This window comes from Saccopteryx leptura, chromosome 1, assembly GCF_036850995.1.
Source record: "Saccopteryx leptura isolate mSacLep1 chromosome 1, mSacLep1_pri_phased_curated, whole genome shotgun sequence".
Lineage (NCBI taxonomy): Eukaryota > Metazoa > Chordata > Mammalia > Chiroptera > Emballonuridae > Saccopteryx > Saccopteryx leptura.
In genome coordinates, this window is record NC_089503.1 from 375,831,487 (window position 1) to 375,847,984 (window position 16,498).

General features: G+C 41.3%; 1 protein-coding gene across 1 annotated transcript in view; it reads right to left on the reverse strand.

The window, feature by feature from the left end:
* Positions 1-16,498, reverse strand: part of CDC5L (cell division cycle 5 like) — a 55,118-nt gene that overhangs the window by 34,156 nt on the left and 4,464 nt on the right. Inside the window, exons 4-8 of the mRNA XM_066359302.1 lie at positions 15,338-15,465; positions 13,146-13,245; positions 5,627-5,845; positions 3,457-3,601; positions 1,362-1,550 (exon numbers count right to left, since the gene is read on the reverse strand). Coding sequence (XP_066215399.1) covers positions 1,362-1,550; positions 3,457-3,601; positions 5,627-5,845; positions 13,146-13,245; positions 15,338-15,465 — 781 coding nt within the window. The remainder of the gene's footprint in view (positions 1-1,361; positions 1,551-3,456; positions 3,602-5,626; positions 5,846-13,145; positions 13,246-15,337; positions 15,466-16,498) is intronic.

The following is a 16,498-nucleotide window of genomic DNA, read 5'->3' on the forward strand; positions in this document are numbered from 1 at the left end:
CTAAAATTTGCCCAGATTACAGGAGATTTACACAGTTAACATCAAGTCTACAGATGAATTAGTGCTATGTAATCGGAAAATTTAACAACTGGATAAAACAAGTATTAACTCAAAGAAAAACAAAATACTGTGCAGTAAAGTAGGTATACGGCACTTTGTGACTCAGCACCGAATACGGCTTACCGAGTCATACGGTCAACCATGAATGTGGAGCTAACCAAAATGACAGAACCATAATGGAAGAGGGGCTGGAAAGCGTGCGTCTGCGTATGCGCATGTGTGATGGAGGGGAGGATGTAAGGGAGTCCGATGTTCAAACTCGGGAATAAGAGCCTAAAACTGGAAAAATCAACATGTACCGTATTTCCCCATGTAGAAGACGTACTGTTTTCGAAAAACTTGGGGTCTAAAAACTGGGTGTGTCTACTACAGAGGTTGTAGATTTTTTTACTTGCACTTCTTGCTTTTTCGCGCTTGTTTTTGCGCTCACTGTTGAAGACAGTGATCTGTCATCAGACACAGATGAGGACAAGCTAATGGATGGGAGTTTTGACAGTGATGAGGAGTTGTATGAGTTTATGATGAATAAAACTTGAGTTCTTATAATAACTTTATGTAATACACTTTTTTTCAAATTTCGGGCCCCAAAATTAACATGCATCTTATACATGGGAGCATCTTATTCGTTGTGAACAACGGAAACAAGTGTCTTAGCAATAAGGTGGTAAAGCAGAGTTGTCACTGGAGCCTGGGGAGAGCAAGTGAGAAGGGCCACAACTGTCTGCTCCCTGAAGCCAGGCAGGACTGCGTCCCTCCCGAAGCAAGACCCCGACATGGCACTTCTGACCATTAGAGAAAAGGAAATGAGGTGCCAGGGTAACAGAAGCTCCACAGTGTCTGCTGGCTCGGCTCCGGCCTGGCCCGCAGACACCCGAAGCCCACGGAGCTGCAGGCCTCCGGCGCTGAGGAGAGGGGAGGCGGCAGCACTACGGCGCCGACACCAAGCTAAGGACAGAAAGGCAAGGAAGTTCTTCAAGTTGCTGACTACACGCGACTTCTTTCTAGAACTGCTGGGCAACATGACATTTTAAAATGTGGTGCTAAAGACTAAGAAGGTAGAAGGGCTGGCTTCCAAAAAAAAGACTATGACTTAACAGGTAGAAAGAAAACGGCCTAATAAACTGAATCTGCTAGTTTAGCATCCCTACTACAGAAATCTCTAAGATCCTTGCATTCAGGACTCAGTTTCAAACTGCTGACCCTCAAAGAAACAAAACCGACCGCCCAGTGTTCGGCTTCACAACCCTTTCAAGAACAATGAACAAAGAGAAAGGCTCACGCACTCCACTCTGACAGCTCACCTGCAGGATTCTGTCCTGGGAAGCCGGTGTCCGCGGTGTCCTAAGCGCGATGCTGTTGTTGGTGACATTGTACTCAGACAACAGAGTGCTGGAAGCAGAGTTTGTTATGCCAGACTCCTCAGCAGTCTGACGTGCGATTTCACTCGCCTGGCCTACTTTCACAACTTCCTGCAGTTCTGCATCTGAAATCTAAAAAGATCGTCACCACAGTAAGCAGTATTTTAATCAGAGAAGAACACACCTTCCATACACCAGCAAGACCAACCGCTGAAGCTGTGTGATGAGTACACAGGCTTCCCTGTGCTACTCACTCTATGTTTTTGGGTCTGAAAATTTCCATAACAGTTTTTTCAAGTCTTTCCTATATAATGTCTGTGTGTAGCAGTGGGAAGGGGGGAATAATGGTAATTCTATGGTATCAAGCTGCAAAGTCTTATATGTATTTCCACACTGAGATCCTTTTAAACCATACAACATACTAATATACCAAAAACAAAATACTAGTGTTTGTACAAAACTATCATATGGGGGAATGACTGAAAAATAAAAAAAATATCACACAGAGAGTACACTCATCCACAAGGTCCCTAAGAAAATCAAAATGTGTTATCTTGGTAAGTTAACCAAAATAAATATCCTAAAGAGGCCCTGGCTGGTTGGCTCAGCGGTAGAGCGTCGGCCTGACGAGCGGGGGACCCGGGTTCGATTCCCGACCAGGGCACATAGGAGAAGCGCCCATTTGCTTCTCCAACTCCCCCCCCTTCCACTCTGTCTCTCTCTTCCCCTCCTGCAGCCAAGGCTCCATTGGAGCAAAGATGGCCCGGGCGCTGGGGATGGCTCCTTGGCCTCTGCCCCAGGCGCTAGAGTGGCTCTGGTCGTGGCAGAGCGACGCCCCGGAGGGGCAGAGCGTCGCCCCTGGTGGGCGTGCCGGGTGGATCCCGGTCGGGCGCATGTGGGGAGTCTGTCTGACTGTCTCTCCCCATTTCCAGCTTCAGTCTAATAAAAAAAGAATAAAAAAAAAATATCCTAAAGAGGACTAAGAAAAAAAGTTAAAAAAAAAATCTCAATTTGAGAAATATCACTACTAGGAACGGCGACATCAAACAATCTCAATTTGAGAACTGTCACTACTAGGAATGGCAACATCTGACAAATTATTTTGTGTGCGCCAAAGACTCCTGTGTTGATGCGGCCTGTGCACGCATCTGGGAGGGCGCTCCTCCGGCCGCCGAAGTCCGTCCCTCTGTGGCATCAAACTCCTCTACGCGCTGTAGTCCTCCAAACACAACAAGAGCTTATGAGGCTCCACTCCTATGGCAAATATAAATTCCTTTTTCATCTGAAGTTTTTAAAGTAAAAAAAAAAAAGCTTATTCAAAATTCCCATGTTTCTGTTCCTGACCATTTATAATAAGTCAAAGGACTGGAGCTTGTAATAAGCTGAAGGATTTTCTCTCTCTCCTCCCAATCTCCCACACTGATTTTTCACTGCTGTTGCCTCTAAAACATAAGCGTGGCACGACAAAATATTAACTAGAAGTAAGCAGCCTAAAGTCCACAAAACCAAATACCACTTTTATCCTGGTCTGGCCTGTGGCAGCACGGTGCATAGAGCATCAACCTGGAACACTGGGGTCGCTGGTTCAAAATCCCAGGCTTGCCCGGTCAGGGGACAAACAAGAAGCAACTAGAGTTCATGCTTCCCACTCCTCCCCTCTTTCTCTCCCTCTCTGAAAAAAATCAATAAGTATCTTTAAAAAAAAAAAACAAAAAAAACCTTTATCCTGGTCTGCCACAAAAAAAAACAGGCCTAGCGCCCTAACCTGCTCACAAATTGCTAAGAGCTGCCAATTACTTACTAAACCATCATATAAGCAGTTTCAGGCCTGGCATGATTTTACAAAGACATTTTGCTTATTTACTATGTTCTATCACAATGACTTATTTTTATGTGACTCACATATTACACCATGAATTTCTTAAGGGCACTGAGCACCTAGTAAAAACTTGGCACAAAAGCCCTCAAGTATTGCTGAGTAAATGATAAGTATTATGAGTCCACACAATGAAAGAAAAAAATGCTTTTATCCTATTACCTGAGGGGCCGGAAGTACCAGTTTGCTTCTCTTTTTAGTAAATTCAGAAACACCACTAGTTTGCAGAATAGCTGATGGTAAATCAGATTCTTTTTTCCTTTTCAAATGCTGCTTGTCTTTTTTTCTATCTCTTCCTTCTTTTTCACTGTCATGGACCAAGGAAGAGATTTTTAAAAGTTACATAAAGGCAACAACATTAAAAGTCATATAAATACTCATACATTTTGAACAAAATAATCTCATTTCTATGAGAATTACTAACAGACAAAAACTATATAAATTAAGTTGGTCTCTATACCAATATCTACCCACTATATTCAACAGGAATATGGACTTAAAATAACAAAAGAATTAAAACAGGATACACTAAATTAAGTATTAAATATGAAAACTATATAGTATGAAGATTATGACAAACTGAATGCTGCATATATCAAAAAAAACAACCCATAAAATTATTCCTTCAGGCCCCAGCTGGCTAACTCAGTCCGTAAGAGCGTCATCCCAAACTGCCAAGGTTCAAGATCCCCGGGCAGGGCACACATGGGACACAACCAGCAAATGCATAACCAGTGAAACAACAAATGAATGCTTTCCTCTCTCTCCCCCTTCCTGTGTCTCTCGAATTAAAAAAAAAAAAATTTTCCTTTATCTTATTATATTCACATAAAAATATGTGTGTACACATAGGAAAATGATGAAGTATACCGAAAGGAAAGCAATTCATAGAGGTAACAAAATTAAAACATTGTGAATTTTAACATTTCCCTTTAAAACTGTAATTCAATTGTTCATGATTTTTTAAATTCACAAAACATTTAAAAAAGGATATTTAAGTCCTGACAAATTACACCATAAAGTTGTTAGGTCTGACCAGGTGGTGGCACAGTGGATAGAGCATCGACCTGGGACACTAAAGGCCCAGGTTTAAAATCCGAGGTCGCCGGCTTGAGCGAGGACTCACCAGCTTGAGCATGGGATCACAGACACAACTCCATGGTCACTGACTTGAGCCCAAGGTCGCAGGCTTGAGCGAAGGGTCACTAGCTCAGCTGTCTTTTAAAGCTCCAGGAATACCTCCTCCCCTCTTTTGCATGTCATCCTCTCCCCCCATCTAGTTTACTCCTTCCAAATGATTAGTTTTCATCTTATACTTCTTTATTTGTAGAAGCTCTTATCTTTAGATTCTAAAGGAAGGTCCTAACTTAAGAAATAAATGCAATGGAGTACATCCAAGAAAATTCTGTTTCACAGTGGCTAATACCTGTTATTCAGTAACAATTCACGCAATAGAAATGGAACATCAATCAGGAGGTGAAAAACTAAAAATCTTTGACAACCATAAATAGTTCTCCCCACAATTTTCTGACATAATTAAAGGAACGCTAAAAATCCCTTGAAATAGGCAAAATCCTCTGCATTCTAAGACATTTTATTAATATACCTACTTATCTTTATTAAGTGAAAAATTTTAAAACGCAAGGCAAAAAGAACCAGACCAGATTTTGACAGATTCCTTCAAGCTATTAGTAAAACAACTAACTGTTCAAAAATGTGCATAAATCTTAAGATTGTGACTCATTGAAAAGAAGTTCGCTAAGAGCCAAATGCTGACATTTCAAGAGATACAAACAGCATTCTATGCGAAAAACAGGACGGCCAGGGTCACTGATTTTCTCACAAAGTGAACTCATTAAATAAATAAAAGCAAAGGGAGGCTCTATTGTGCTAAATCAGGGGTAGTCAACCTTTTTATACCTACCGCCCACTTTTGTAGTAAAATTTTCTAACTGCCCACCGGTTCCACAGTGATGGTGATTTATAAAGTAGGGAAGTAACTTTACTTTAAAAAATTTATAAAGCAGAGTTACAAGTTAAAGCATATAATAATAATTACTTAACAAGTACTTTATGTCGGATTTTCGCTAAGGTAGGCAGAATTAATCTTTATAAAACAACTTACCATAGTTAAATCTATCTTTTTATTTATACTTTGGTTGCTCCGCTACCGCCCACCATGAAAGCTGGAACGCCCACTAGTGGGCGGTAGGGACCAGGTTGACTACCACTGGGCTAAATAATAAACATCTGGTTCTGATAAGGATAACACTTGGCCCTCCATAAAATTCCTACTGCACCTTCCCATTTTCAAAATCAGAAAGGCACTTACGATCGTAACTCGCCATCAAGATCCTGTTGTCTTAACTTCCTGAAATCTGCATCAAGAGCCTGGTAGTTTTCCTCAGAAGTATCATAGAAACCAAGAGCAGGCTTTTTCTCAAATGGGATTTCAGCATTATAATCAACTCCTCTCTTTTTTTTTCTTTTCTTCTGAATTTCTATTCCAGCTGCTCGAAGTTCTCTTCTCTTTTGGAGGGCAGCAAGACGCCTGAAAAAAAAGAACATAAGATCACCTTGAAAATCATTTCATGAGGAAAGTATGGATTAGCCAACAGAATTAAGACAACTGGTTATTTGAGGGGAAAAAATCCACCCCTTACACCAGTCATCAAAATAAAAATTCAGTTTCGAATTAAAGGTACGAGCGCAGGTACATGCACACACCCACACACAAACACAGAAGTGGAAAGAAAACCCAGAAGAAACTGTGAGTAAATATGTATCTTATCTTTGGATGGGCATGTACCAAATATAAATAAAGGGCAAAGGAAAAGAGCAATGGCTTTGAAATTTAAATTTTATATCTCTGTACCATTTTTAAAAAACCATAAAGCAAAATTAAAAGGCAAATAATAGGAAAAAATATGTTACTAATATTAAGAATAGTTAGGCCCTGGACACTTGATTCAGTCACAGAGCATCAGCCTGGCATATGGATGTCTCAGGTTCAATTCCTGGTCAGGACACACAAGAGAAGCAACCATCTGCTTCTCCACCCCTCTCTCTCCTTTCTCCATCCCTCTTCCCCTCCCATAGCCAGTGACTCCGTTGGTTCAAGCAGTTCAAGCATCAGCCCCAGACGCTGAGGATAGCTCAGTTGGTTCAAGCACATCAACCTCAGGAGCTAAAAATAGCTTAATTTGAGCATCGGCCCCAGATAGAGGTTGCCAGGTAGATCCCAGTCAGGGCACATGTGGGAGTCTCTATCTCCCCTCCTGTCACTTAAATTAAATTAAAATAAAATAATAATATTGCAATAATAATAGGAATAGAAATAATTTGACATAAAAAATCTATGCAAGTTTTTTTTAAAAAAAGCAGTTCACTAAGAAAAAAATTCAACTTGAATAATTTAAAAATCACAAATTAAATCACGTACCATTTCTGCATATTTAATTACTAGCAATTAGCTTTTTGTCCTGTTTCAAAGGCAAGGGTGCTAAAAAGTGGACCCTCTCCCACACTGGCAGTTGAGAAAATAAACTGATGTAGCTTTCCCCAAAAGGAATTTGAAAATATACATTAAAACATTGAAGTTTTTCATATTTTCTTTTAACCTGGTAACTTCACTCCTCAGTCTTTAGCCTAAGGAAATAAATAAGAACATGAACAAGGACTTGGCCCTCAAGCATTGTTTATAATACTGAATAACCAGATAATCTACCCAACAGTAAGAAATTAGTTAAATGAATTTATACATAGCAATAAGATAGGATATTATACAGCTATACATATAATCTTTAAAAAGCCTATAAATCTATTCCAACATAGAAAGATGCCCAAGGCACACTGCTATGCAAAAATGATTACAAAATAAATGTGTACAGAGCAACAAGAATTACATACATGTGTATGAATGACATACGCATGAGGAAATGTGAAGGGATCCACCAAAATATTAACAGTAATCATCACTGGAAGTGGGAATTTTTTTATTTGTACTTTCCTATGATGCCATAATTTTAATGATTTAATGAAGAGAAAGTTATTCATAATATTAAAGGGGGGAAGAAAATCAATCCACAAAAATCAATTATAGAAGCAACTTCCAGCTTGAGAAGGCTCTGTAGACCCTAGCAAAACTGACAAATATTATTTTTTAAATAATTTTAAGTCTCTGAAAAGGATTCTAAGGGAATACAGCAAATGAAGAAGCATTTATTCAAGAAAACCTACTAAGGCCCTGGCTAGGTGGCTCAGTGGATAGAGCATCATCCTGGGGCACCAAGGTCAAGGGTTCAATCCCCAGTCAGGGCACATGTGAGAAGCAATCAATGAGTGCACAACTAAGTGGAGCACGAGCTGATGCTTCTCTCTCTCTGCCCCCCCCCACCCTTTCCTCTCTCTCTCTCAAATCAATGGAAAAATTTTTTTAAAAAAGAAAAAGAAACCCTACCAAAACTTGGCAAGAAAAGTGAGAATCTATGATATCTGAATCTAGACCCACTTCATGCAGCTCAAGGAGATGGAAACCCCACTCCACACTGCTAAGCCAGACACACAGGCGTCCTGGGCCTCTGCTCCGGCCCCAGCAGGAGGGCTCTTATTCCAGGAGGAGCACGTCTCATCCTTCCTCCAGATGCGCACCGCCGAGGGTAGTTCGGTCCAGAGCGTCCATGTACTGGCTTCCTCCTTCTGGCCAAAGGCCGTCTTGAGCACATCACTGCTGAGAATACTAAAGGCCCAAAGCCTTTGCCCCAGGTTGTGGGATGAGGGTTCCATGCTGGGAGAGGCAGGCCGAGGAAAACAGGAGCCACTACACCCCCTCCCCAAGCACTCGGCTGCTAAAGTCAGGGTGTCACTCAGAGACAAGCCCATCTGAGTGCAGCAGCAAAACCAGACTCCAATCTCTCCCCAAGGAAACTAACTTCATCTGCAACAGAGCATGAGCCTAAAGGTACTCTCAAAACCAGTGGAAGTTGTGGTGAAGCAAATGGGAAAAACTGTCACTGGAGATATATAAGCTAAGCTGCCGGCCCACTTGTTTGCGAGAAAGAAACATAGAGACAGGTGGGAGAGGCCCCTGGGGGGTCAGAACAATTATCAAACCCAGACCTCAGAAACTATCCCTTCAATGAAGCCCCAATTTGACTGGACCAGTCTCTAGAGTAAATTATGCCTCAAAACACTGTTGAAAATAAAACAATCAGCTAACCAGTAATAGAGTTAGGTGTAGCCAGGAAAAAAGATGTCAAATAAAGTCCTGACAAAACCACATCATCTCACGTGGTAGCGCAGTGGACAGAGCACTGGCCCAGAACACTGAGGTCATCGGTTCAAAACCCCAGGTCGCAGGCTTGAGCACAGGGTCATCAACATGATCCTGAGGTCGTCAGGTTAAGCAAGGGGACACTGTCTTGGCTTGAGCCCAAGGATGCCGGTCTGATCCCCAGTCAAGGCAAGTATAAGAAGCAATCAATGCACAACTAAGTGGAACAAGTTGATGCTTTTCTCTCTGTCTCTCTCTCAAAAAAAAAGGGCATACTTGAGAAATAAAAATTTTTTTAAAAAGCCATGTCATGTCATCCAAGGGTGACTATAAGCATACCCCAGACTGTGCCCCCATGAAGGATAATATCAGAGACTTCTCATTTCTGAGATGAGAGAAAGGGAAAACAGACTTCACTAAATAATCCAGCCTCATTAAACAAGTAAACAAGCAAATAACAATACCAAGGAGGTGTGGAGGTGAACACCAGTACTCAGAATTACTATAATATATCATCTGAGTTCTAGTGCTCTCAACAAATAATTATGAGGCATGCAAAGAAACAGAAAAACATAATCCATACATCAGGAAAAAAGCAGGCAACAGAAACTGCCTGAGAGCTACCAGATGTCCTATTTAACAGACAGACTTCAAAGGAGCCATTAAAAACATGTTCAAAGACAAAAGGAAACAATGATTAAAGAAGTAAAGAAAGGTATGATGACAACATTGCATCAACTACATATCAGTAAAAAGATAGACATGATTAAAAAGAACCAAATGGAAATTCCGGAGTTGAAAAGTATAAAGCTGAAATGAAATGAAACCTTCAGGAGAGGGGCTCAACAGTGGATTCAAACTGACAAAAGATTTAGCAAACTTGGAGACGGAGACAGATGAATAAAGATTATGCAAACTGAAGAACAGAGATAAAGGAATGAAGAAATATGAACAGACCTCACAGATATAGGGAGCACCATTAAGTGCACCCGTATATGCACAAAAATAGAAGAGAGAAAAAAGGGAGCAAAGTAAAAATATTTCAAGAAATAACTTACAAGGGAACCCCAATAAAATTAAAGGCTGACTTCTCTTCAAAACAGTATATACAGTATGACTTAATCATATATAAATATTATTATGTGTGTACATCTATATTGAGAAAGGTTTGGAAGAACACATTTCAAAAGTCAAAGTAACTTCTTTCTTTAAATAAAGACTTCAGCCCTAGCCGGTTGGCTCAGCAGTAGAGCGTCGGCCTGGCGTGCGGGGGACCCGGGTTCGATTCCCGGCCAGGGCACATAGGAGAAGCACCCATTTGCTTCTCCACATCCCCCTCCTTCCTCTCTGTCTCTCTCTTCCCCTCCCGCAGCCAAGGCTCCATGGAGCAAGGATGGCCCGGGCGCTGGGGATGGCTCCTTGGCCTCTGCCCCAGGTGCTAGAGTGGCTCTGGTTGCGGCAGAGCGACGCCCCAGAGGGGCAGAGCATCGCCCCCTGGTGGGCGTGCTGGGTGGATCCCGGTCGGGCGCATGTGGGAGTCTGTCTGTCTCTCCCCGTTTCCAGCTTCAGAAAAATAAAAAATAAATAAATAAATAAAATAAAATAAAATAAAATAAATAAAGACTTCAATGGCCCTGGCCAAATAGCTTGGCTGGTTAGAGCATCATCTGAAGTGCAGAGGTTGCCAGTTTGATCCCCGGTCAGGGCACATACAGGAACAGCTCGATGTTTCTGTCTCTCCCTGCCCCCGTCTTCCTCTCTAAATCAATAAATAAAATTTTTTAATACATTAAAAAAATAAAAAAGACTGCCTGACCAGGCGGTGGTTTAGTGGATAGGGCATTGGACTGGGACATAGAGGACCCAGGTTTGAAACCCCAAGGTCACAGCTTGAACATGGGCTCATCCGGCTTGAGCATGGGGTTGCTAGCTTGAGCATGGGATCACAGGCATGACCTCATAGTCGCTGGCTTGAGCCCAAGGTCACTGGCTTGAAGCCCAAGGTCACTGGCTTGAGCCCAAGGTCACTGGCTTGAGCAAGGGGTCACTCGGTCTGCTGTAGCCCCCCCTCCCCCCGCCGCCCCGGTCAAGGCACATATGAAAAAGCAATCAATGAACTAAGATGCCTCAATAAAGAATTGATGCTTCTCATCTCCCTCCCTTCCTATCTGTTTGTCCCTGTCTATCCCTCCATTTCTGTCTGTCTCTCTCTCTGTCAAAAAAAAAACTTTAAGTGACATTAGAAAACCTTTGCAATATAATATTAAATTACCATAACCAAAATATATAGCATTGTACCAGCTATGCCACAAAAAGAAAAAAGAAAATATTAAATGTACAACTCACAAAAATTAAGGGATATTTTATCGCTTCATATGAAGTATAAAAAAATGTATTATTTTTGTAATCAATAAAAAGCTTTTAAGTTATAAGACAGATTTGTAATTTAGCTTTTAAATAGCCTTGCACTGCATTTTGCATACAGACCAATCAAGTCCAGCAATTTTCAACCAGTGTGTCACAAAAAATTTTAAAACATGGAATACCTGTTTAGTCGGGGGCATGAACTTCTTTTCCCTTAGATTGTTAAATTACAAAATGACAACAGCCTGACTGGTGGTAGCACACTGGACAGAGTGTCAACCTGGGATAAAGCCCCAGGTTAGAAACTACTAGGTTACCGGCATGATCCCATGGTCGCTGGCTACAGCCCAAAATTCAATGGCTTGAAGCCCAAGGTCACTGGCTTGAGCAAGGGGTCACTGACTCAGCTTGAGCTCCCTGCCCCCTACAAGGCACATATGAGAAGCAATCAATGAACAACTAAAAAAATGTTAACTACTGCCTGACCAGGCGGTGGTGCAGTGGACAGAGCGTAGGACTGGGATGCAGAAAGACCCAGGTTCGAGACCCCGAGGTCGCCAGCTTGAGCACAGGCTCATCTGGTTTGAGCAAAGCTCAACCAAGGAACCAAGGTCGCCGGCTCGAGCAAGGGGTTACTCGGTCTGCTGAAGGCCCATGGTCAAGGCACATATGAGAAAGCAATCAATGTACAACTAAGATGTTGCAACAAAAAACTGATGATTGATGCTTCTCATCTCTCTCCATTCCTGTCTGTCTGTCCCTATCTATCCCTCTCTCTGACTCTCTCTCCGTCTCTGTAAAAAAAAAAAGTTAACTACGAGTTGATGCTTCTCATGTCTCCCTTCCTGTCTGTCTCTGTCTCTCTCTCTGGCTAAAAGAGAAAAAAAAAAGACAAGAGCCAACACAACAGCTGTCCAGAGTGAATGAATCAAAATTATACCTTTCTTCAGTCAGATCAGATCTGTGGTGTGCCACAGAATATCAGTAATTAGTTTATGTGTGCCCTGAGATGAAAAAAGTTGAAAACTGCTGATCTAATCTATTACAAGATTTACATACAACATACATTACAAAGGTGTGTAGCCCTGCCAAGAAAATCTGTAAGGTATAGGTAAATTTAAACCTGAAAAAATTTATTTAAGGCAAGCAATGTCAGCCATACTTGGAGATTTTTCACATGAGATTGGCAAATCCTGAGCCCAATCCATATAGTTAAAAGGCTCAAAAAAAAAATCCGGTTCCCTACCAACCATGGACAAAAATGGAAAAACGGTATTTTCAACCTTACATTACTTAACCCTAACAAGTATACAGAACAGAGGTGGCTGAGACTGGGCAGAAACTTTAGCACCTCCTTTTGTTTGAGTTTCCTGTCCCAGCCAGTCACACTCCATCATTAGTAATTATTCTGGAATAGTGACTGGCCATCTGTGCCAACAGCATCCTCAGGCATGGAAGAATCCTCCAGCCCAGGATCTGGCACTTCAAAGCTGTTACCGGGGCAACCATCAACACAATGGTTGTCATCAAGTCAGGAAGCACGTTGGGGACCACAAAAAGTAGCTGTGCAGGCTAGGGAGGTTATTACAATGCCTGCACTCCTAAAGCTAAAAAGTTCTTATACAGTTCAGGTTTTCCCTCTATCCGTTCCTGGGCCATTAGGAATGGCGTCAGTCATGGCTTTATCCAAAAGGAAAAAGGGAGGGGAAAGTGGAGAAAACTTTGAACAGAGAGCAATACTTAAAGCACTCACTTTTTAAATAATTTCTGTGAACACTTAAATTTGGTTGAAAGTTCATTAATTCCCTCTAGGTTCAGTCAAGTTTCCTGTTTTAAGCCAGTGCCTGCACAAAGCTAACCAAGGCGAGTAACTGGCAGTCATGCACAAGTCACACAGCCCTGTGTGTCCCAGCCACCTGACTCCGAGCAGGCCCAACCAATGAAGCACTGCCATGCTAACAGGAAGATTCAACACACTGAACACACTAGCAGGGCATTACTTCTGCCTGTATCTCCCCCTCAAATTTTTTAATATGCATTTTTTTCTATATTCTGAAATGATGGGGGGGCGGGCGTTAGGCATTTCCAAAGTAATAAAGAACATTACCAAAACTGGAATTCTAGTTATTACCCAAAAGGGTTGGATAATCATGCAGTTTTGTTGGGCTAAGGATGCACAGACTAATTGCTCAACTATGGATGGAAACAACCATACCTTGCTTCTTCCAACTGTTTCTCTCTTGCTTTCCTCTTGGCCTTCTTTCCCTGAGTATTCGCCAGGCGGGCTCTAGCTTCAGAAAGCATCTCAAGTTCATCTGCAAAAATAAACAAAAAACTAAGTTCTTCTCCAACAGAAGGAAAGTATGTAAGTGACATACCCTAGTGCTTAAGATGAGAAAAACCATCTTCTATAAAATCAGAACAATTCCTATTTAACAGATATGTTGAGAAGAGCTAAGTATAACAAAACAGGAAGACATCTAGCAAGTATCCATTAAAACGTGACTATAAGTTTCATATCCTCCACCATCATCTACTAATGGCAAAGCACAAATTATGAAATATTGCAAAACTATTTAATTATAAGTGAACTGATCATCCTCATTAGATATACCTTCCTTTCCTCAGAACTATTTTGTCCTCCAATACACTTCCCATAGCTCCAGAGAATATAATAATAAATGTCATTACTGATGCCTCAGACCAATTCCTATACAAGGCTATCCAATGGAGTCACAAAGGAACTTTTGAAAAACTCAGATTCTAGCCTTGGCAGGGTAACTCAGTTAGTTAGAGCATCGTCCCGATACAACAAGGTTGTGGGTTCGATCCCTGGTCAGGGTACATACAAGAATCAACCAAAGAGCCTGACCAGGGTACACACAATAATCAACCGATGAGCCTGAAAAGGGTACACACAAGAATCAACCAATGAGGCTAAACCGGATACACATAAGAATCAACCAATGAGCCTGACCAGCATACATACAAGAATCAACCAATGAGGCTGACCAGCGTACATACAAGAATCAACCAATGAGGCTGACCAGCATACATACAAGAATCAACCAATGAGCCTGACCAGCGTACATACAAGAATCAACCAATGAGGCTGACCAGCGTACATACAAGAATCAACCAATGAGGCTGACCAGCGTACATACAAGAATCAACCAATGCTGCAGTGGACAGAATGACAACCTGGATGCTGAGGTCCCAGGTTCAAAACATCAAGTTTGCTGGCTTGAGCATGCAAGCTCATCTGGCTTGAGTGCAGGCTCACCAGGTTGGGTGTGGGATCATCAAAATGACCCCATGGTCTCTGGCTTGAAGCCCAAGGTTGCTGGCTTGAGCAAGGGGTCTCTGGATCGGCTAGAGGCCCCCCCCCCATCAAGGCACACATGAGAAGCAATCAATGAACAACTAAAGTGCCACCACTACGAGTTGATGCTTCTCATCTATCTTACTGTCTCGCTTTAAAAAAAAAATTTTTTTTAACCAACCAATGAATGTATAAATAAGTGGAAAAACAAATCAAATCAATGTTTGTGTCTCTCTCAAATCAATAAATAAAAATTTTTTAAAAAAACACCTCAGATTCCAGGATTGCCCCTCCATCCCCAAAATTATTGAGGATAATAAACTGAGGGGGATAAATTATTATCCCCCTCAGTTAACTCCAGGAGAAGTGCTGGTACTTGTATTTTTAAAAGTTCGCCATGTAACAACGATGCAGCCAGACCAGCCAATGTCTGCCTTTGGGAACCACTACAGTCAAACTTTTAAATTTTAGAAACTCAAACAAATATTTAATGAATGCTTTACAATAAACTTAGAAGGTAAGAAAGATATTATTCTCCATTTGGCAGGAAATGGAATCAAAGCTCAAAGAGATTATATAAATTGCCTAATGTCAAATAGCTACTAATTAGCAGACATGCATCTAAAATCTAGTTCCTGATTCTTGATTCAATGTTTCATGGAGTCACCCTAAATCGCCATCACAATCTTGGGGTGCTGCTTTTTCACAGATTAAATTACCAGCCTAATTCAAAGAAGTAATTAACAGGACTGGAGCCCAGTATCTTGACTTCTTGGCTTTCTTCACAGAATGAGAATAAGAATACAAGATCTCAAGAGCTTAGCCCGAGCCTCCACGAAATCTGTCCAGTAGTAGTACACTGCTTAACTTAGAAAATGGGTTAAAAAATCAGAAGATAAAGGGACACTGTTCAAAAAGGGCAACTACTCTATAATAAAAGACTCGATATACTTAGAATGAGATTTGGAATAACAGGAGACCTTGGATACTAAAAAGTCAGAGAAATTCAGAAAGGAATTAGGTTTTTCAACAAGCCTGAGGAGAATATGGGTTACCAAAGAAATTTCTCACGAACATGTATTTACCCTCGTCCATATCAATTGGGTCAGGCCGTGCTGGTTTTGTTTCTGGATTTGGATCTATCTCTCCAGGTTTAAGTTTTCGCGGATCATCTGTTGTTTCCTCTTCATTGTCTCTTTGGGCTGCTTTATCCCTACAAAGGGTTCAGATGAATCAGTCATACTCTCACCCCATTTAGTCTCAGAAGCACCAGGTTGCCTAGTGCTGGCACGCTTTTCTTTCAGAAACCCAGTGGAACAGCACGGATGGACCTGGAGAGTACTATGCTAACAGAAATAAGCCAGCAGAGAAAAACAAGTACCAAATGATTTCATTTATATAGGGAATCTAATGAACAAAATAAAATACAGACTCATAGATACAGAAAACTGATGGCTGTTAGAGGGGCAGGGGTAGGGGAACTGGGTAAAAAAAGTGAAGGGATTAAGTAAAAATAAAAACTTCACACAGTGTGGTGATTACAGGAGGGAAAGGGGGGTGGGGGAGGTAGGAGCAGGAGCAGGAGAAATTAATGTGATGGAAGGAGACTTGACCTGGGGTGGGGAACACACAGTACAATACACAAATGATGTACAATTGTGTCCCTGAAACATAATTTTATTAACCAATGTCAAACCAATAAATTCAAGAACAATAAAAAATATATATACCAAAGGATGGGCATAAACAAAATAAAACATTTCTACTATTGCTTCACCTGAAAGAGAGTATTAATACTCCCTCTAATTTCAGTGAGTGTTTCCATTCACTGTAAAACAGGATCCAAGCAGTCCCTTAATCACACAAGCAGTACAGCCACACCAAAAAAAAAAAAAAGATTATTAGCGAAGAAACAAAAGGTTCCAATAGTTAACTCTCAGTAGTGCGATTATGGGTGATTTTTATGTTTTATTATTTTTTCCCCAGGTTTTCCATAATGAACATGTATGGTTTAACAAAAATAATTTTGATCAGCCACATGAGGTTTGGAGTATACCATCCAGTAGCTTTAGCTCCTTTAGCTTTACTCCAATCTGTAACTAAATGTTTAAAGACAACAAATGCGCCTGACCTGTGGTGGCGCAGTGGATAAAGCGTCGACCTGGAAATGCTGAGGTCGCCGGTTTGAAACCCTGGGCTTGCCTGGTCAAGGCACATATGGGAGTTGATGCTTCCAGCTCCTCCCC